General features: G+C 44.7%; 1 protein-coding gene across 2 annotated transcripts in view; it reads right to left on the bottom strand.

Annotated features, from left to right (window-relative positions):
- The window catches only part of RADX (RPA1 related single stranded DNA binding protein, X-linked), a 586,560-nt gene that overhangs the window by 124,827 nt on the left and 438,451 nt on the right, over window positions 1–23,282 (bottom strand). For both annotated transcript variants that reach the window (XM_069612730.1, XM_069612729.1), the window contains exon 11: window positions 52–128. In XM_069612730.1, the coding sequence (XP_069468831.1) occupies window positions 52–128 (77 nt within the window). The remainder of the gene's footprint in view (window positions 1–51; window positions 129–23,282) is intronic.

Raw genomic sequence — 23,282 nt, 5'->3', positions numbered from 1 at the left:
TGAAAACACACTGTAGAACATAAAATATTCTTCGGAAATATTTTACATTACCTGGCTGGATGAAACCAGGGTCTGGTTCAATGCTTTCTTCATCAAGAGACCATTCGTTAAGAAGAACTGGATTTAGTCTAAAAAAAATAAATAAAAAAAAAAACAATAAAATAACAAGGATAAGCAAAGTCAGCAAGTTTGGTAACATATCAGCTTTACTTTCTCTTTTTAATAGTGTTTTGTATCATTAGTGCTGTTATCAATGTTGTGGTGCTTTGTCTTTTTAGTAGTATTTATTTATTGATGGTTTATGAACTGATCATCACAGATAAGCTGCGTCATGGCACCAAGAGTGAAGGATTAGGGTGGGAGTGAGGAGTGTGGGAGAACAAGGGAAAATAATCACAGTGCGAGATCCTCCGCTAGGTCGTTGTTTTTTTATTTATCCTTAAAGGTTTTGCTTTGCTAGCAGATCTCAGATTCCTAATACATTTGTATTTATTTATCTTCTGGTGGATATATTTTGGAACTCTGTTTCAAACATCTCAAGAGATGATGCAGACAATTCTGAATCTGATTTTCTGACTAAGATGGAACCAATGGTGGGCTTTGAATCCCAGGGCTAAGTGATCTTTTGTCTCTAGGCACAGAATGCATGTAGCGGACTTGTTCAGAACGTGTTGAAGGTGGTGAATGGCATTTGTGAGCAGGCCAATGTAGACACTACTGCAGTAATCTAGACAATTTACCACCAGACCTCGGGTGATCTCCACTCTGTGGGTCATGTCAAGTAGAGGGATGAAGTGTCTCTGCTTCTTTTATTGCCCCTTTGAAAGCTAGACGAGGAACCTTGGTTTTGAGACTGGTTCCAGGACGAGGATTGTCCTCCCTGAGAGTAGCCAGAGGAGCGCGGTCCACTCTGGCCTCAAAATCTCTGAGTTTGGGGAACCCCGTTGGGAATAAGGTCTGTTAGTCAGCTGCCGAGTGTCATACTCATCCTTAGCACTTTTTTGAGCGTCCTTCACGGCCTTACCGAATAGGAGGTTCGGCTCTTTGGCATGTTCAGGGTTACTTGGGTATCTAGCTTAAACCCTGACTGCCTAAGCCAGGCATGCCGCTTAATGAGGGTCCCTTCAGCTATGATGCATCCCGTGTTGTCCTCCGCATCAAGGCTGTTTTTCAGGATGCAGCATGAGACTTGTTTGCCTTCTGAAACAGTTTTAAGCAGTGGGCCTTCAATGGTTCTGGGACGGCATGTAGTTGTTGTTCAAGCTTGTGGAAGCCGTAACTAGCTAACAAGGATGTACTGTTCGCAATTCTTGTTTGGTATGTTGCAGAGGAAGCTATCTTTCTCCCAAATGTATAAATCCTTTTACTCTCCTTGGCCGGCAGGGCTTCTGCCGATGACAGGGGAGTGCCTGCCCTCTTTCTGGTGGTAGTAACTACTAGGACGGTGCCGGTCTACGCCGGTCCCGGTGGGCTATCTATTTAACCTCTTCATTCCCCTGTGGACACAGGTTAGTTTAGGGCTGTGAAGTACAGACTAAGTACTATTTGTAAAATTGAAACATCAGTTTATACTAACTTGGCTAGAATTACTTGAATGAGAACTGCTGCCTTTTGATTTTTTTTTTTCTAAATTGCGAATTAAGAAACTTCAGCATTTATTTTGAATAACGTGTCTTGCTTGCTAAATTGAGTTTTACCACGTGCTTTTGCATTTTGCCAAGCCGTGCTACTTTCCACAATAAAATTTCTTGGAAACGCTTGAACGTTCGCATTTGCTTGTTATTGCTGCCGTGTGTGTTTATTTGTGCATTGGACTCACTTTGCCTACAAACTACACGTCCCAGCAGCCCGGCACCTACTTGTGCTGAAAACTCTATTCTGAAAATAGCACTTTTAAATACCAGGTCACTCAATAAATATTCACTTGATGTGCATGATTACATTATCCATGATAATCTGGACATACTCTTCCTCACTGAAACTTGGTTACAAGAACCAGTAGGCCCGACCATTGACAGCGCTGTTCCGCCTAATTATAACATCTACTATGAAAACAGAACATCAGGAAAGGGAGGGGGGGTAGCTATAATAGCTAAACAGACTTTGAAGCTGTTTACCGCAAATATTTCCTGCATGGGCTGTGAAGTCCTTCATCTCAAATTCACGCCCTCTAACAATCACTGCATCAATTTCATCATCTTGTATAGGCCTCCTTCACTGACCTCCGACTTCAACGATGAATTATGTCATATTCTGAATAATCTGAAGGGAACCAATACCGGGACTATCCTTCTGGGTGATCTGAACAGATGGCGAAGTAACCCCTGTGACAAAGAGGCTATAAGCCTTGAAAACAGTCTAACAAACATTGACTACCATATTGCTAATAAAGGTTCCACATGCACCTCTGGCAATCAACTTGACTGGATCATCATCAATAACGTTCAACTGACAGTGACCAACACCATCCCATGCATTTGGACAGATCATCATAAAGTTGAAGCCACACTCTCCTTCACTTCCAAACTTAATCATGTTAACAATTCCCCTAAATCAGTCTCAAGCAGAAACTTTAAAAAAATCACACATGACATCCTTAAAGAAGGTCTTACATATGTCATGAAAAACACTACAGATAACGACTCTTGCGAGAACATCATCCGCAAATACAATAATCACTTCCTGGAGCTACTGGACAAACATGCACCACTCAAAAATAAACAGGTTCGCCCTAATCCAAACCATCAGCTTTGGTTCACGCCCAAATTGAGCATTCACAAGACAGCTAAAAGAAAATTAGAAAGAACATGGCATAAAACCCCATTCAGAGGAAAATAAAGACCACTGGAAAAAATGCTATCTCTTATACAGAGCTAAACTGACTGAAGTAAAAAAGATTTCTACAACACTCAAATCACTAGCGCCTCTAATTCCACTGGGAAATTGTTCCAAATCCTAAAATCTTTCGAAAAACCACCCACACTCTCCTCTCCCTTCCAACCAACTTTGACAGACTGCGACACAGTTCAACTTGCCTTTTCGAATAAAATTAAAAAAGCCAGAGACTCCATCATTTTTTTTATATATATTTTTATTATTTTTACATGAAGTAACAATTAGAACAAAATGAAAACCATCTCCCCCCACCTCCCCCTTCCGGGATAACTCCGTCCATGCAATGTTCTCGCGAGATTGTGCTTCCTCATCACGAGAATAGATCCAGTATCCTTATTATGTGCGGGCACCATTGTTCCTTGTAGTTCAAATGGAGGTATTCTATCACTTGTCCCCAATCTTTTCTAAACCTCCCATGTTCTCCTTGGATGTTATATGTTAACCGCTCCATGGCCAGATGCGTCCACACCCTACGCGTCCAGTCTACTGCTGCCGGCGGGGTTTATATTTTTCCAGTTATGTGCCAACTCCAGCCATGCCCCTATCAACAGCCCCATAAAGTTCCTCTTCTGCGAGGTGTTGAGAGTTTTATCCTTGGGGTCCCATAGGCCCCCCAGCCATACCTCGACCCCCAGGTGGTCTGTCCCCGGGAACATTTTATGCATTTGGGCCTTAATTTCCCCCCAAAAGGTGCTCAATTTAGGGCAGTCCCACCAGATATGTCACCAATCCCCTTGCCCCCCACATTCCCTCCAGCACCTGTCCTGGGAGTTGGCAAACATCGTGTGTAGTCTCTCTGGGGTGTAGTGCCATTGAAGCATTATTTTCACCCACATTTCGCGATTTTGGATGGCTCTCGTCAATTTTGGAATTTGACGCCAGATATACTCCCATCTGTCCCTGGAGAGGGTATGGCCCAGGGTTTTCTCCCACCTTTTCATGTATTGCCATGTGGTTGGTTCCGGTTGTGCATTAATGTATTTATATGTATTTGAGACAAATTTGCGGGTGCCTGTTTGCGTCATAATGTATTTTTCAAAAGGGGTCAGGTCTCTAAACATTGCTTCTTTTATTCGCGGGGTACGTAACCAGTGGCAGAGCTGTTCATATTTAAATCGATCCTTTGGTGTTAGATTCAAAAGCGTTGTGCAGTCCGCAAATAACCTTATCTGTTGGTCCTCTTGCATGTCCCCCACCATTTTGCACCCGGCCTCTTCCCATTTACTCTAGGCGCATATTTCCATTCCCGGTGGGAACTCTGGGTTGCTAAACATTGGCATAAATGGAGCGGGATCTTAAGTCAGGGTTTCTTTTTGGGTAGCTGCGTCCCACACCCCCAGCGTAGTCTTCAGTATCTCACTTACATGCGTATTGTCATGTCGAAATCGATTGTTAATCCATAACATATGCCTGGTGGGTGTACTTGCCACCGCTCTATCCCGCCTCTCCCAAATTTTTTCCCCTCGCTCTGGGATCCATTCCCTTAATACCCACAGTTGGGCTGCATCATAGTAGTTCTTAAAATGTGGCATAGCGCACCCACCTTCCCCTCTATTCGCAGTCAGATTTGCATTTGAGGTTCGAGGGGTTTTGTTTTGCCAAACATATTTGGACACCTCCTTCCTAAGTGCTCTAAAAAACTCCCTGGGGGGTCTTATCGGGAGGGCCTGAAATAGGCACAGTAGTTTGGGGAGTATGGTCATCTTGACCGCCGTGATTCTACCCCACCAGGAAATCGCCAATGGATTCCATTTTAATAAATCTTTTTTAATTTTTTCCAAGATTAAGGGGTAATTATGAGCATAAAGTTCGTCAATTTTTGCGGTGACAGTGATACCCAAATATTTGATACCAGTGGTCGCTACCTTCAATTGGCAATCTGTCGCACCTGCGCGGATTTCTTCTTTGTTACCTGCCAGGATCAGTATCTCTGATTTTTGCCTGTTTATTTTTAATCCCGAGATCTCCCCAAATTTGTCTATAACTTCCATTAGATGCGGTAGGGACCGCCCCAGGTCTCCTATAGCCACTAGCATGTCATCTGCATATGCCACAGCTTTGTGCTCCTGTCCCGCCATTTCTATGCCCTTTACCTCCGGTATATCCCTGATTTTCGCCAGTAAGGGTTCCAGATAGATGTCGTATAGAGGTGGGGAAAGTTGGCACCCTTGTTTCGTCCCTCTCTCTAGGTATACTTTATTCGACAATCCGCCATTCACAGCTATTCTTATGGACGGGGAGTTGTAGTTGGCCCGGATCATGTCGATATATCCTTCACCCATTCCCATTTTTTTTAGGACCTGGAATAGAAATGTCCACTCCACCCGGTCAAACGCTTTCTCCGCGTCCAGAGCTACCAGTGCTGCTGGGGTCTGTTCAATGCCTATTTTTTCGACCAAATGGAGGACCCTACGAAGGTTGTCATGAGTCTGCCGATTAGGGACGAATCCTGATTGATCCTGGTTTATCAGTGTAGGGAGAAGTGGTGCCAATCTAGCAGCTAATATTTTAATATACAGTAAGCGTCTAGATTTATTAAGGCAATGGGGCGGTAGGCGGTGGGGCATTGTTCTTCCTTCCCCTTTTTATGGAACACCAGTACTTTTGCCTCATTCATGGTTTGGGTCACTGATCCCTTCCCCCCAAAAGTATTATATAGGGACGTGAGTACAGGAGCGAGGATGTCTTTGTATGTTTTATAAAAGAGGGCGGTATATCCATCCGGGCCCGGTGCTTTGTTCATGGGGAGGGACTGTATTGCTGCATTGACCTCTTCTATTGTAATTTCTTTTTCTAAGTTTAGCCTCTCTTCCTCCCCCAGTGCAGGGAGTTGAATCCCGGCGAGAAAGTCTTCTTGGAGTTCTCTGTTAGGGAGATCCTTAGTGTACAGTTTTTGATAGAACCTTTCAAGTACCTGTCCTATTTCAGAGGTTTGGGTCCTTAGTTGGCCTGACTCATCTTTTAAAGCTTTTATTGTTCGCGTCTGCTGAGTACTTTTCAATTGTTTTGCTAGGAGTTTATCGGCTTTATTCGCCTTTACATAGTACCAGTGTTTTGTGTATAGAAGAGCTTTTTCCGCTTTTTTCGTACGTAGGGCTTCTAGCTGCCCCTGCACGTGTCTTAATGTACGCTTGATTTTCCTAGTGGGAGTCTGGATCAGTTCTGCCTGGATCGCCCCTATTTGTGCTTCTAGTTCCTTTTCCCATTGGTGGTTCATTTTTTCTCTCTGTGCTTTGAGTGCTATTAGATGTCCCCTTATTACCGCCTTTAGAGCGTCCCATACTGTGTCTTTGTTTGTGTCTGGGAGGTCATTATCAGCCAAGAAATCTGTGATATGTTCCCTGAGCTTCTGCGCCGTCACTGGGTCCCTAATTATATCCTCCGGGAGGCACCAAGCCTGGGATAATGTGTGGGCCAGGTGACGGTCATCCACAAAGGGGCATGGTCCGAGAGCGTAATAGGTTCAATCTCTATCTGTCTTATCTTACCTAGGAGGCTCAGTGATACCCAGAGATAATCTATCCTCGAGGCCGTATTATGTACGTGCGAGTAATAAGTATAGCTTTTTCGTTCTGGGTTGCCATTGCGCCATGCATCAGCAAGCTCAAGGTGCGTGATTTTTTGCTTTAGGTTTTTCGATGGGGCGTCTTGACTATGTTTCCTGGGCCCGGATCCGTCTAAGGATGGGTCCCACGCCATGTTAAAGTCCCCCCCCAATATTACCTCCCCAGTGGCTTGTTGATCTATTTTGTCTAGGACCTCTCTTATGAAGCCATCCTGGCCTGTGTTGGGGGCGTATACCGTGGCCAATGTCAGGGGTCGGCCATCTATCGTTATATTTACTATTAGGCTTCTCCCCTGTTTATCTCCCCTTGAGAACTTGACTTGTGCGTGCAGGGAGTCCCTAACCGCTATGAGAACCCCAGCCCTTTTCTCTGGCGCGTTTGCCTGAAAGATTTGATTGAACCCCCTAAGGCGGAATTTATGCTTGTCTTGGGCCCTTATATGTGTCTCCTGGAGCATTACGATGTCAAAAGCCCCCTGCTTAATGGAATGTGCTACTTATTTACGCTTGACTGGATAGTTTAGGCCCCTTACATTCTGTGTCAGGATCTTTATCCCCATGTGTCTTCCATGTGTATTAGGTAGTGTGCCACTGATCCTCTCGTCTCTTTTACAATTCCAGAGTTATCCCCGGCTTTCCCCTGTCCCCAACTCCCCTTACCGCCCCCCGTTGTGTCACGCAATCCCCAACTGGCGTGTTCCCCTTCCCCCCTCTCCCCCTACCCCAACTGCCCTGAGGATGGCATGATTTACTACTAGCACCTCGGCGTGTTGCCTCGTGCCTCACGCCCTCTACCGTACTCAGGGATAACTTTGAAGGGGATCCTAAACGCTTCGTCATGACTTCAGTGGCCTCCCGTGTCTCTCCCCTCCCGGCACCTGTGTCTTGGTCTCTCGGATTCTTACTGTCTCTGTCCTGTCCCCGATGGCTGCTGTGTCCTGCTTCTGCTCCGATATTCTAGAAGTTCCCCTGTGCGTTACTTCCTCCTGCTTGGTCGTCTCTCTCTCCTGTTCATCGTTTTCCATCCCGTGAGTGTCGTCTTAACGGGGGGGCCTGAGCCGCTTGCCTGCAGGGGGTCTTCGTCTTGGTCCTGTAGGTTCATAAGTCTTAGCCCTTCTTCCCGTGAGGTTATCCTTTTTTGTGTGCCCTCCCACATAAACAGCAGGCCAAATGGAAATGTCCACTTGTATCTAATTTGGCGGGCTGTCAGCTCCTTCGTTATCTGGAACATTTCTCTTCTGGAGCGTTGTCAATGCCAGATCCTGATACAGCTGTATTTCCTCCCCATTCATTCGAATTAAGTCCATTGATCTGGCCTTTCTTAACACCCGCTCTTTTTGTGTGTATCTGGTGAGGGCCACCAACACATCTCTCGGGCGATCGTTTTGGGGAGTCGATCTTTTTGGTCCCACCCTGTGTATTCGATCTATCAGGACTTCTTCTCCCTCGTCCTGGTCTAGGATGTCTGAGAAAACTTGCTGGACCGCTGACTTAAGATCTTTATCTCTGGTACATTCTTTATCCTAATGTTTGATCTTCGTGACCTGTTTTCCAAGTCTTCACATTGGATTTCCAAGTTGTGCGTTAGGCGGGCTAAGTGTTCCTGAGTTTCTGCAACTTGTTGTGTCTCTTCCTCCATGTTCTGCACAATCTTCTCCAAGGTATCTGTTCTTTCTCCCATGCCTGATACTTCCGTTTTTAATTCCTGCATGGCCGATTTGAAATCGGACTTCATAGCATCCAGATGCGCATTCATTGAGTCCATGAGTTGTGCTTGGAGTTCCCCGAACCACATCTTCAGATCCTCTTTTGTGGCCATGTCTTCATGGAGGGGGTTCGTTCCCAGGTCGCTATTTGATCGTTTGGGCGTTTTCGCCTTATCCGTGGTTCCTTTGTCCCCCCCCAGAATTGGGCCAAGTTGTGGTCTTGCTTCGACGGTTGGTTTGAGGGGTTGGTTGGTCCGTGCTTCCCTCTGGATTTTGACATTTATGCCTCCTCGTGCAAGCTACTCGATGGGGACCGGCCCTGTCAGCGTGTTTCTCGGTCTGCGGCCTCTGCTGATCTTCCGTAGTCGTCTGTCCCCGATCCGTATGGTTCTCAGACCGGGGTTCGCCTGTTATTACCCCTGAGAGCGGGGGGAGTCACAGCTGTATGCGTCCGCTCCCCACCTGAGGCTGGTCCCTGTGGAGGTGGGGAGCTTTCCCAATTTATGACTGTGTCTTGCCGCTTTGGAGGATCCCTTTTCTCCTCTCCGTAAGTTGCCTGTGACCACCATCGGGCCGTTCCCTTGCCAATGTGTGAGGGGGCTCTCGGAGCGGGGGAGATTACGGTTAGTGTGCCAGGCCCCGGGAGTCCATGACTCTTGTTGCTCGTGGCGAGACTTTTGCTCTCTCCCCTCAATCAGTTCGATCACGTACCTTAAGAAAGTGCCCGGCTTCGGGGTGCGTTCTTCCCAATATGTGTGGGGCCCGGAGAGCGGGGGAGACCGAGGCCAGTGTGGCGGGCTCCAGGCTGCCGTGCCTTTTGTTGATCGTGCTGAGCCCTCGCTCCCTTCCCTCGATCTGCTCGGACGTGTATCTTGTTATTTTGTCCGCCAGCTAGTGTTGTCTCCCTGCATCCGACTCTGGGGCTGCTTCTTCCTCTCGCCCTTCCAAGCGGAGCCGCGCTGGGGTCGCCTCCGTGATCGCGACTCGATCTGCGTTCGCTGGTCCCGCCTGCCTACATCCGCGGCGGGTATTCCTCGCGCCCGAGGCTCACGGGGGGGGGGGGTCTCCTCCTCCGCGATTCCCGCTCCAGTTCGTCTCCCCAGCGGGATATTGCCGATTTAATCCGTGGGCGCGGGGGACGAGTTTCGTGTTCTGCATCTCAGGTGGGCGGCCTCTATGTCGGGTCCCGCTCCGCATCCGCTGCTCCCGGAGTGTGGGTCGATAGGGATCCGCGGGTCCGCCAATGTGTTCCGGCCGCACTGGGGTTTACCGCCGTTGTGTATGGCACCGATGGGCCCTCATATATGGGGGGCTTCGTCTGCGGATTTCCGGGGACCGTTTCCTCCGTCTACCTCATCGAGAGATCCGCAAGTGAGCTGGTTGCTGTATAGGCCCGGGAGGGGAGCCAGAGCGGGCTCAGGCACGTCCTCTCTCCACAGCGGCCATCTTGAAGTCTGCAGAGACTCCATCATAAGTTGTAATGCATCGATCCCACTACCATCTGTGCAACCTAAGACAACTAACCCGGACTTAAACATTTCTAAATTCAAATTCTCCCCAGTTTCAACTAAAGATATGAACGACACTCTTTCCGCCATGAATTGCACCACCTGCGCCGAAAACATCGTACCCTCAAAACTGATTTTAGACAACGTTGACATCTTTTCCCCCTTTCTTTGTCGTATGACAAATGCCTCCTTTAGAGATCGGAAAGTACCAACTGGAATTAAAACTGTCACAGTCACCCCCCTAGTTAAGAAACCCGGACTAGATCAACAAGACCCCGCTAATCTTAGACCCATCACCAATTGCAACTTCCTGCTGAAGGTACTCGACAAAGTAGCAACTAAACAACTGCAAGAGTATGTAGATCAACACTGCCTGCTACACCCCCAACAATCGGGCTTTAGAAGTGCCCACAGCACAGGGTCAGCTTTGCTGGACTTGCAGACCGAAATGTTGAGCTTTTTAGACAGAGGTAAAACAGGTCTGTTAATCCTTTTAGACCTCTCGGCTGCTTTCGATTTGTTAGATCACGGCAAGCTCTGAGAGGCCCTAGGCGCAGCTGGAAATTGCTCCCAAGATGCAATAGATTGGGTTTCATCTTTCTTGGAAGACAGAAATTCTAAAATCAATTGGGGAGGCCATTCCACCTCTCCCAAACCAGTAGATTGCGGCGTTCCTCAGGGAGCTAGTTTCTCCCCTTTACTTTTCAACTTATATATCCGCTGCCTCTGCAACATTCTATCACAACTTGGAATCTTTTTCACCAATTTCGCTGATGATACACAGCTCATTCTGGAATTGAGTGGAAATCATTCCATAGACAACGACAAGTTATCGGTCATCTATAACACCATTGAAAACTGGATGCTAACACACTGGATGTGTCTTAATAGTTCCAAAACGGAACTTATGACCTTTGGAAATGCCAAAGCCTTAAACAATCTTGGCCCGGATTACTCCGAATTCACCATAAAAGACTCTACCATCAAGGTATCAAGTAAGGTTAAAATCCTAGGTATTTACCTACAATCCTCCCTAGATGCAGAAGCCCAAACCGCTTATCTTAAGCGAAATTGCCATTACTATCAAAGGCTCCTCTGCCGAATCAGACCATTCCTAAACATCAAGAATAGTGCTACGATAGGGAGAGCTACGATTCTGTCTCGCTTGGATTATGGCAATGCATTAATGCTTGGCGCCAGTAACAACTGCCTGAAACAATGCCAGATCATTCAAAATAATGCCGTCAGGTCCATCGTAAACAAATCTATGCACAAACACATCACCAAGGACAGAAACGATCTTCATTGGCTGGCAGTGAAGGAACGGATCCTGTTTAAATCACTGACCTTAACCCACCGATGTCTCTACGGCACGGCGCCAGCATATTTAAGAAGAAAATTCAGCTGGTATGAGCCGAGTCGATGCTTAAGATCCACCAAACAAGGACTAATCAACCCCAGTCTCCCAGGCAAAGCCACCGGCCTTGGTCGAGCATTCCCCAACCTGGCGATCTCTCATTGGAATAAACTGCCTTGCAGCCTTAGACTGGAAAGCAATACCCAACTCTTCAGGAAGCAATTGAAGACCTTTCTCTTCAAATAACTAGGCTTTTACTACATCACTTCGGGTCGCTACTTTTGCTTCCCCTCTCCTTTCTTTCGTGTTGTCCTGTGAATCTCTGGTCCCAGAGTCTTTTCGGCGCGTAATAAATAAATAAATAATAAATAGAGGATCCGGTTTGAGCTAGCACCTAATGTACAGGGGGTCAGTGGGTGCAGGCCTGAACAACCTTTCTATTCTTGGGTTGACTGGTCTTGTAAGACTAGACATTAAAAGGGATGGCTGAATAAGTCTCTGTATTGATTGTAAGAGAGTTATGAATTGCCTGGCTGCCTTTTTGTCCCCAGGATGTTTTTCACAAAGTCTTTATAGGCTTATGTTTCCTCAGTGTCAATATTGAAATGTTGAGCCACCTTCAGTAACAATTCGTTATACTGCAGCTGGTTGTGAACTGGCGAATCTGCAACTGGCTGGCCCTCATGGTCGGGTGATTGTACTACATAAATGTCGTCATTGTCATCAGCATAGTACTGAGTTGATCCTGGGTATAGAGATCCCCCTGAGACCCTGCTTGGTCATAATAATGTGGGTCCTGCAATGTATCTTGATATTGAGAGCTGTCTTGGGGTGCCGAGGCCGGATTATTCAGAACAGAGGTGCTGGTCTGTGACTCAAGGCAGGATTTCTTGGCAGGGGGTGGCTCTGCTGATGCCACTGGTTGCAAAGCATCTTTGAGAACCGTTAACTGATCTGGGTGCCTGTCCATGAAGTCTAAGAAACAGGAGAAGCGCCCTAAGATCTTATTAAATTGTTCTGGTGTAAACCGACATTCTGGCGGCAAGTCCGAGATGATAGCGCCCTGGGAAGGGGTAACAACTTTCGTAGGTGTGGTTTTTGTGGGAAGGGTGTCTTTATGGCACATAGACCTAGAGAGGGTGTCTAAGGGATTGGAAGACTGGGTGGCCTCGGCAGTTAATGGTGCCAACATTTTTTGTTTTTTCAGTGACCTTGCCTTTAGAACAGAGGTGCTAATGTGTTTTTGAATTAGCGCTTGTATTTTCGGTGCTTTCTTGGGAGATGCCTTTCGACGCCTGTTTTTCGCACGTGAAAGGAGGGACTTTTTATATGCTGTGTCCGAACCGACATTTTCTTTCGATGTTTGGGAACTGTCAATATGCAACAGTGTGTGTGATGGCCCAGAGGACAGTGAGGAACCTGAGGCTTTATCCCTGGTCACTGCATGGGCCTCAACGCTCGACGGTGTCTTCGAGTGTATGTCTTTAGCGTGTTTATGCTTATGTGTGCAATGTCCACCGGGTGACGTCTCCATCACAGGACAGTAACAGCTAATGCATGGTAAAGGTGTCAACTCCGTTCCTGATCCAATTTAGAGAGAGGAAGGGAGTCCGATTGCTGCAAGCCTACTGTGGCTATAGCTCAAGTGCTGGCCAGAAGCGGAGTCCAGAAGGATGGAACCAGAGTTTGTAGTGGTCTCAAGTTTAGAGGGTGTCCCTTGGTTGCTGGATGATAACATTAGTTGGTTAACAACCCTGGCAAGGGGGCAATACATACTTTTGTATTCTGTTTTTATCAGGGATGTGGATATTGATCAGAGATGACTTTCAATAATGCATTTACAGATGGCGGATGGCATTCCTGCAAAGGGTGCCTGTAGTGCAGCGCACAGATGAGACAATTTATTAGGGTATAAAAAAAATGGCTAATGATCAAATATTCTCCTCTTCCGTGCTCTACACTCCTCTTAAGAACTCAGAAATAAGGTGATATTACATCTTTAATTGCCAGTGGGCAGTGAAAAGTTTTATTGGCATTGATGCCAGTAACACGTTAGCTCACCACAGATTTGACAAAAACTGAAAATGTGTGACATTGATAAATGTTTGACATAAGCAAAGAGTACACTATATTGTCTAGTGTGAAAATTCATCAAACAACAAAATTGGTCAAACACAAAATTGCCATGGAAATTTCCAAAAACACGAACATTGTCATACTCAAAAATGCCAAATGCGTCAAATACGTAAACGCCTAGTATGAAAATTCATCAGACAGCACAATTGGTCAAACACAGAATTGCCATGGTAATTTCCAAAAAAACACAAAAAAAAGAATTGTCAGACTCAAAAATGCCAAATTTGTCAATTACGAAAATGCCAACATGTGTTTCGAACCATTGGGTCCTGGTCAGGGCATCTTTAACAACACAATTCTTGAGTTTAAATAATACGCTGTCCATACCAGTCACTTGAACACATTTATCATCTAATCATCAGTCATGGGTAAGAACGACATAACACTATTGGGGGAGAAGGGAGGGGGAAAAACAGAGGAGAAACAGCTGTTTAGAATATTGCAGAATCTCCAATGGAATCCAATTGGTACAATCTTAAAGTATGAATTAGTTTTCATGAATCTGGGTTCTCGTAAATCATTAGACTATCTTAGTGCTGTGGTTCAACAGCCTCCCACAAAGTTTAGTGGAGTTCACAAATAATCCTCTTTTCGATGAGAAAACACCATCAGAGGGATGTACAAGGGAGCCACCATACTACTTATGATTTCTCAAAGGGACCCTTGTCATATAAGGCTAGTTAGCATAATTCTGAGCGTCAAATCAGTGGACAAGGTGAGTGTATTACCTGTCTCACTCCCATCCATAATATGCAGTTCTCGACTGGTCAGCCCCTGAGAAGTGAAACATTCTTTGCTCTTACGGTATAACTTCCTTGGATTGGGCATTTCCCTGTCTAATAAACAAGATGCATTTCTTACTCAAAGAATACAAAGACAAAATTAAACTGCGCAACCTTCGAATATTTTATTGAGATGAAAGAGATTACAACAGTGACCGTGTTTACACGTTCCAGACCAAATAATTTAAATTCAGTAAAAACACCATCTGGTACACCAGTGACATCCGATGCGGACTCCGAAGTAAAAAAATGGAACAACTGCAGATGAAGGTGCAGAAACCTCCACCAGCACTGCTCAATCTAAACATAATAGAAGAGGTACAAAATGTGAAATCAGTCAACGTATAAAATTCTTCCATGAAACAAGTACGTGTTTGTGCCTCTTTAGGGTACAATACTGCAATCACCCCCACATCGTCAGAGGAAGAGGAGCAAAACAATCTCAAAACCTAGTTATCAATCTATCTGATAGATAGCTTTCAACAAGTGAAATGACATTACACAATCATGGCCTCTCGTTCGCCCCAACCTCGCCATCTGATAGGATCGAAGTGCAAATTGATTTATATAAATACATCAGAAAATTGGAACTAAAATTGATTTTTCACAATAAAACAGTTTTCTATCAACCTACTACAAGGCAGGAAGCTCCAAGTGAAATGAGTATAGCAGACATTGAACATACTCAAATCTTACTTTCGTTAGAAAATGATACGCCAAAATTGGTGTCGGAAATTCAAAGTGAGCTAGGTATTCACCAAAGGAACATTGATATACAGAACACAGTTTACGGTCTAAATGTATGCCACCATCAACCTCGGAAAATGTGATAGACACCTTTACCAAGCAGTGTCAAATCATATACATCACCACATCGATGGCAGAATCTGAGGCTTAACCAGCATGAAATCAAATTTGACCAGTATGGAAAGAAAAGCCTTACGAGAATTGGTACAAGATGAGAATATTACAATCAAAGAAGTGGACAAGGAAGGAAATATTGTCATCTTAAACAAACAAGTTTATATTCAAATGGGTAATGAACACCTTTCCACCCTCGGGTGCTATAGAAAACTGCACTCAAATCCAACTCTTGAAACACAAGAACACACTAGTACAGTATTGTTATTCCAAAGGACTATTAACAGACAACGAAAAATCCTTTCTTATCAGATCCAAACCTCTTATGCCCACAATCTACTTTTTGCCAAAGGTACATAAAACCTATGATCACTTACCACCAGTCAGACCACATGAGCAGTCAAGGTTGGGTCACAGAGGGTCTATCTGAGTATATAGACTCAGCAATCAAAGATTTAGTTATTCAAATACCAGCATACCTTAAAGATACAACCCACGCACTCAATCTCTTAAAACAAATAACATGACAACCAAGTTTCCACTTAGCAACCCTGGATGCCAAATCATTATACACTGCTGTTCAACACCATCTGGAACTTGAAACGATAGATTTTGCTTTTAGAACATTGTCTGCCTCATACACAACCCATGTACAAATGATCAAAAGTTAGTGTTCTTGGACCTAAATATATCCATTGAGCAAAATACACTCCAAACTAGCACACACAAAGGCCAGATGCTTAAAACCTGGCCTTAACAAGGAGCATGAGTTAAATGACTTTCTTTAACAAAGCCTGTGATATTTTGGAAATACATGTCTATTTCTATAGTGTTATGTACCAATCTGGTTTACTTATGGAAGCTATCACAGAATGTCAACAGAAGATGCATTTATCAATACAAGTATGGTATTCGATTAGGAGACTAAGACATCCAATATGTTGCAAGTGGCATGGTGGTTGTAAAACTGATATGCCTAATATATGTTACCATTTAATACAGGGGCATGTGAGGATATTGTTATAACTAGATGTACATAGTTCATGTTGTCATGGCACGTGAAATGTAACTATGACAACATCTTCGTGTATGGTTCCAGAATGTTGATGGCCATACAGGAAGATGTTGCTGTGAGGGAAGTTGGCCTTCTGGGGGCTCCTCCAATAAAACATAAAAATATATATATACCACGCGTAATGTGTTTTGCAGAGTACCTAGAAAACACTACAATTGACGACGAGGATCTAGTTCGGAGGAGGGAGCCCCCGGGTGCAGCGAGAGGTGATTAGGAAAGCAACCGCCACTCCAGGGATGCGGTTTTCGTTGATCAAGTAATGAAATGCAGCAGTCAGAGCAACTGATGAGGTGAGCGGCGCATCAAAAGATATAGTGAATTCGGGTGATCGGAACCTTAAATTGACTCTCATTAACTCACGGCAACAGCATCCGATGAATGCTCTGCGAGCGGGGGATCAACCGCTGTTTCTGTTAGAGAAAGGCACCTTCGTGCGTGCCGTGCGTGCCGCCATTTTAGGCGTTGCTGGGCTACCCTAGCAAAACAAATGGTACGCGGTTTGCGCATCATACGGAGATCACGTAGCATCAAAGTTACGAAGGAAAAAGGTTTAACGAATGAGTCAAGGGTCACGGAATACCGTGAAATCAGACGCGTATAAGGAGACGTGTACTGATTTTATGTGTGCTCACATGAGAAGAGTAAAACATACAATGGGCATGGATACAAGGCGTTTTAAGTGAAAGCAGCGTTTTAACTGTAAACACAATTGTAAGCAGCAAATTATTCATGGATACACAGCATTTTAAGTGAAAGCACGTATGAAGCAGCATATTCTGTGGGAATCAAAATGTCTATAAGGTGTGAGCAACACCAGCGAATAACCACTTTTAAACCATTATTAAGGGGGGAGCACAACGGAGCCTACGACATGAGCAGCCACCCATCTTGATACATTAGCACATAGTCCCAAGTCATTATAATCCAATCTAATTCAATTAAGAATGGAAGAAAAGTAGGGTCTTAAATAAATATCAATAATGCACTGTATGTATTAATCTTAATGCAGCACTATATTACAAGCATCCTAGTTTCAATTAACTCAACTACAGACTATCATTGAATGGAGGAACTGCAAAGTTCCATTGCATTATGTAACGTCCAAACGCACACTGCATGAGCAGGTTTGAACAAGAGACGTCTTTGTGTTGATCATTAACTTAGTAAATATTTCTCAACAATATTCATGTACTACAAAAGGAGTGCTCTATATAGGAGTATATATGTCTTTGAGACATCAAATATCACGTACAAACAGTGTTATCTACAAGTTATGGGCAAATTGTGTAAGGTGATTGGTCACATGATCTCACTGCAAATGTACAAATTGAGTGCACAAACAACAGACCTGACTTTGCCGTGACAGTGGCAGGAATATTGCATTCATGAGCAGACACTGATCGACTATCAAACTAAATACTAAATCGGGTAAGTGTAGTGAGAAGCATTAATCTTTGTATGTTTCGAGCACTTTTAGTAGCTCGAAATCCTAATTTGACATGCCTGGCAATGAGAACACCTCTCAACCTATTGCAGTACGTAATAGATCGCATGAAACCAGACAGATTACAAACAGGCGCCACCTTTGATGACAAATCTGCGAATGAGCGGCCCAAGTGAACAACCGTTAGTAAAGGTTATTTTGCAACACTGGGAACAACTTTACAGTTTTAAATTGGTAAGCAGTTTATTGGCTTTGATTCGTTGCTCTGGTTTTTATAAACATTATTATTTGATTAGACATAACAGTGGTGCTTAACTTATTAAATGTGTCAAACAGCTGGAGTTTTATGAATTTCTAACAGTGTCCTCTAGTTTATTAGACAGGGAACGCCCAATCCAATGCCGTTCTACCATAAGAGCAATGAATGTTTCACTTCTTAGGAGCTGACCAGTCCAGAACTGCGTATTATGGATAGGAGTGAGACAGGTAATACACTCACCTTGTCCAGTAATTTGACGCTCAGCATTGTGCTAACCAGCCTTATATGACAAGGGTCCCTTTGAGAAATCATAAGTAGTATGGCGACTCCCTTGTACATCCCTCAGATGGCCTTTTCTCATTGAAAAGAGGATTATTTGTGAACTCCACTAAACTTAGTGGGAGGCTGTTGAACCACAGCATTAAGATAGTCTAATTATTTATGAGAACCCAGATAGTCAAATTATTCATGAAAACTAATGCATTCTTTAAGATTGTACCAATTAGATTCCATTGGAGATTCTGCAATATTCTAAACAGCTGTTTTCTCCTCAGTTTCTCCCCCTCCCTTCTCTCCCAACAGTGTTCTGTCGTTCATACCTATGATGGATGATTAGATGATGAATGTGTTAAAGTAACTAATATGGACAGTGCATTATTTAAACTCAAGAGTAGTGTTGTTACAGTGTGCCCTGACAAGGACCCAATGAGTCGAAACACATGTTGGCACTTTCGTATTTGACAAAATTGGCATTTTTGAGTCTGACAATTATTTTTTTTTTGTGTTTTTGGAAATTTTCATGGCAATTCTGTGTTTGTCCAATTTTGTTGTCTGATGAATTGTCATACTAGGCATTTGCGTATTTGACAAATTTGGCATTTGTGAGTCTGACCATTTAAAAAGAAATGTTTTGTGTTTTTGGAAAATTTCCATGGCAATTTTGTGTTTGACCAATTTTGTTGTATGATGAATTTTCACACTAGACAATATAGTGTACTCTTTGCTCATGTCACACATGTATCAATGTCACATATTTTCAGTTTTTGTCAAATCTGTGGTGAGCTAACATGTTACTGGCATCAATTCCAGTAAAACTTTTCACTGCCCGCTGGCAATTAAAGTTGTCATATCACCTTATTTCCGAGTTCTTAAGAGGATTGTAGAGCGTGGAAGAGGAGAACATTCAAACCATTAGCCTTCATAGAGGTGTGTTGGGGTAACCCACCATTTGTACCTGTACCGCAGCCACACTCACTTGTCCCACGTAGCATCCTATCAATCAATACCTAGAGGTTACAATCAGTGAAGACTTTCAGCGCACTGTAAACCAGGAACCCCACCACGCTATTCTCTAAAATAAAATGGGAAATATACCAGGGACAAACCCAAACATAAACATATATATATTTAACTAGCAGGTGACCTTCAAAGGTAACATTAGCCTAAGGGGGCAAGTTCTTCTAAAGAGGAGTACCATATAAATATACAAAATCACATTATTAAGCATCACTTGAGGGAGTGGTGTGGACAGGTAGGAATGAAGGAAGATGGGACAGGGCAGGGCGGGCTCCCCGTTTAAAAAATAAGTCAAGTTTAAGCTAAGCTTTGACATACACAGTTGGGCTTGCTTGAATTGTGATGGGCAGTGGATTCCTTCAATGCGGGGCAAAGTGGGAGAAAGACCAGACACGATATTAGGCACGAGAGGCGCAGAGGGAACGAGATGGTGAATAAACAGATACAATGAGATGGGTACTGAGGAGCAAGACCATTGATAACTTTGAAGACTTGGAGAAGGAATTTGAAAAGGGAGCAGTTATGCAAGGAGGGTCAGCAAGTGGGTTGGTGGTAGGCAGAAGTGGGGAGGGTCTGGGTAGGTTGCAGAGAGTGTGGGTAACAAGGTTGAAGAATTTGTCTGGCCTTCCTCTGTACTCCTCCCTCCCTCCAAAGAGTATGCCTGAGCGATAGTCCAGTTTGCTGAGCAGAAGGGTGGAGATTAGTTTCATTACAATGGTTAGTAAGAAATTGATGAATTGTCCGAATGTTAAGGAGGTTAATATGGACAGCAGTGGCAGTGATGAATTGTTGCAGTCAAAGGTCACTACCAAAGAGGTCCCTAAGGATGCAACCTTTCGGCAAGAGAGCAAGGTCAAGTGGGAAGGAGATAGGAGAGGGGAGGGATGGCATAGGAAGCCAGGAGAAAGATGACTTTTGTTATGAAGAATTCAGCCTGAGTCTGCAGAGACCCATCCAGTGATGAATTGCAGTGAGACAGTTGGCAATCTGTTCTGAGATGTCTAAAGTAAAGTAGGGAATGGAGAAAAAGATTTGAATGTCATCAGCCAAAAAGGGATTGTGAAAGTCAAAGGATGAGATAAGTCTTCCTAGTGCAGACGTATAGAGGGTAATGAGCAGAGGTGCAAGCACTGATATTTGGTGAATGCCAACAGGGAATTGGTTGGGGTTGCTCGCTTGCGAGTTCCAGGCGTTTTTAAATGCTTGAACTTACAAGTAGAAGGCAAACAAGATCAGATTTGCGAAGCCCAAGGTCCTGGAGAGCGAGGAGCAGAACAGAGTAGTCAACAGTTTCGAAAGCAGCAGATATCTTCAAAAATTGTGTAGTGGTGAGCATCAGAGAAAGTTGGAGACATGCATTACTGTAGTGTTAGAGGATGTTTACTACAGAAGCCAGATTGAAGTGGATTTCCAAGGCCATTATCCTTAAGTTACTTAATGATCCGGTTGAAGACCACACACTAAAGTACCTTTGAATAATTGAGTAGAAGTGAAACTGGGCAATAGCTTGCCAGGATGTTTGGGTCAGCAGAGTGTTTTTCAATAGGTGAAGGACAGCTGCAAATTTGAAGGAGGAGGGACCAGCGCAAAGCTTAAAGAGCATTTGGGGAGCAAGTGGGTTGATATGAGCGCAAGAGGGGTTGGAACTGCCAAATATGGGTGCTAATCCAATAGGAGAGGTAGGGGAGACGTAGCCTAGAGTAGAAGAGGTAGGGAACAGAGATGGTGTAGAGGGTTGTGGAGGAGGAGAGGAGATTATTGATAGTTCACACATTTTAGAGACGTTAGAGGAATACAAGTGAGCAAAGTCGTTAGTAGAAAAAGGAGGAGGCGGTGGATATTGGCTTGGAAGGGGTAAGCAAACCTTGAATGGTAGATGGAAGCTTACGGGTGGATTGCGAAGGGAGGAGATTAGGTTTGTGAAGTAGGAAGATTTGGCAAAGTCTAGTGCAGAGTTGAGGGCATCAAGGGAATTTTTGTAGGCTAGGAGTAGGTTAGGGGTTGCTAATTTATGCCAGCGTCATAAGTCATGAAGCATTTTGGTTTTGCACGTCTGAACCTCAGAGATGATCCCGGGCTTAGGACGGGAAGGTGTGAATGAGCGAGCAGGCTAGTGTTGGTCAAAGGGAGTCATAGGTTCTTATTGAAAGACAGAAAAAGCACTTTCAATGGAAGAAGCATGAATAGGGAAGAGCGAGAGGTCCTCAAATCATCAAGGTAAGGTGCAAGAGAGCCCTGTCTGAATTTCCTTTTAGCCACTGAAGAGAGGAGAAGTAGAGTGTGGAGGCACCAAGATGTTAAAGTGAATAATGGAATGGTCAGAGGGAGAGTGGTCAGAGGAAAGTGAATATTAGACAAAGACGAGGCCAAGAGAGCCTACCCACCAGAGTGGGTAATATGGTCATGAAGGGAGTACAGGGAATTAGTTTCAAGGCAGGTGGCTGCACGGAGCTTGGGATTGTAAAAGTCCCCCAGCATGACAATGGATGATATAGGTAAGAACAGACTCACAGGAAGGTTCCAATCAGGGAAGAGGAAGCTGAGAAGACTGAAGAGGGAGGTTAATAGAACATTGAGGAGTAGAAGGAAGACCCAGAGAATAATGGTGAAACAAGCATGCCAGATGATACCGCATGGATCCACTAATGATAGCCATGCAAAATGCCTTTGCTTTCGTAAATGTAAAGCTGGATGATATAGTGGCAAATACTAGTTCTCTATGCTCCAAACAAGACAAAGAAAGTGGCTATATCACAGAGGCCGAGACCAGAATTAGAGGAGTGGAAGATAAGGTCGAGCAACATAACCGTGCAATAATAGGACTGAAGGTGGAGCTAGCTGCTATCTGAGTGAAATGTGATGACCTTGAGTCGCGCTCCCTTCAAAATAATGTGCAGATTGTGGGGGTGCCTGAAAAATCTCTGAAAGGACCCATGCAGTCGTTCGTTGAGGAGCTATTGAAAAACCTATTAGGGTCAACACAGTTATCTGCGCAGTTCCTGCTTCCGCTCACCCATCGTGTCACTGCCCCGCTCCTCAAACCAGGTGCTCCCCCACGTACTCTCATCGCTAAATTGTTGAATTATAGAGACAGGGATCACATCCTGAAAATGTCTAGGGAGCATGGTACCCTGCGCTTTGAGGCCAGTAGCATTCACATATATCCTGACTTTGCAGCTGGGATTCAGGTACAGTGAAGATCCTATGACCCGGTGAAGTGCCTGTTCCGGGCTTGGCAAATCTCATATGCTTGTGTGTTCACTGTCAAACTGTGAATGTAGCATGGGGGAAGGACACACTTTTTTGAGAATCTGGCCGATGCCATTATATACATAGAGGCATCGATCCCGCTGCCCCAGCGGGAGAACCGGAACAGTCCGTGTCCTAGTCAGACGGTTCAGACTGTGCCGGCTGGTATAGGAGAGTGAGAATGCCATCACATTCTTCCAACCTTGGACCATGGAGACATTACTCAAAAGCACAATGAACTACTGATAAGACAATGCTGGGGCGCATGGACCTCCTGCATGCAACTTTGCTGTTCGCACTGCACCCTCAGAAGTGTCCATTGACTTTATGGGGCTACATCATCGAGTTGGGGGAGATGGAGAGGGTGGGCGAAGAAGGCGGTGGAGAGTAGATGTGGAAAAGGACGTTCTACATAATGAGGTTGGAACTAGGTGGGCAGGTGAGGGGTGCTGTTAAGTTGGGTGGGATGGCGGAAGCAAGGGCAGGGCTGGGAGTTAAGTTACAAAGATGCCAGACATGGTGCTTATGCAACTGGCTGGGGTCTCATGGTAGAGGAGCTGCGCAGCATATTTGCATTATTTACGTGAATGGGCGACTCCATTACTTTAATTACATGGAACGTCTATGGCCTTAATAACCGAACTAAAGCCAGGAAGATGCTAGCGTAACATGCCCAGCACCATCCCATGATTGTTATGCTGCAGGATACGCATGCGTTGGGCTCACTACATAAGGGATTCACTTTTAAATGGGGTCAGCAACAGTATTACACCGACTACTCGTCCCATGCGAGAGGAGTACTTACCCTTGGGCACCAATCACTGTGCATTCAGGTTGATAAGAGCTGCATTGATCCTGCGGGCCGGCATGTAATAGTGTGGGGGGAGGATCTCTGGGGTGAAGGTGAGGTACGGGCTGAATTTGGAGGACCCAGGCTTTTATTGCCAAATCTCCAAAATAAGAGCACCTGATACTCCAATTACATGGGCGTGGGGGTGATTTTAACACTGTCCTTGAAATGTTACTAGACCGATCTACAACCGATCGACAACTACCTTGTGTGGCCTCACTAGGGCAGCGCAAAGGATTGGACAGATTATGACACTTAGGGCCGGTAGATGTGTGGAGAAACTGCCACCCAGATCTTAA

Source organism: Ambystoma mexicanum, chromosome 5p (genome assembly GCF_040938575.1).
Source record: "Ambystoma mexicanum isolate Mex_15411 chromosome 5p, UKY_AmexF1_1, whole genome shotgun sequence".
Lineage (NCBI taxonomy): Eukaryota > Metazoa > Chordata > Amphibia > Caudata > Ambystomatidae > Ambystoma > Ambystoma mexicanum.
This window is presented reverse-complemented; position numbering and strand designations above follow the sequence as displayed.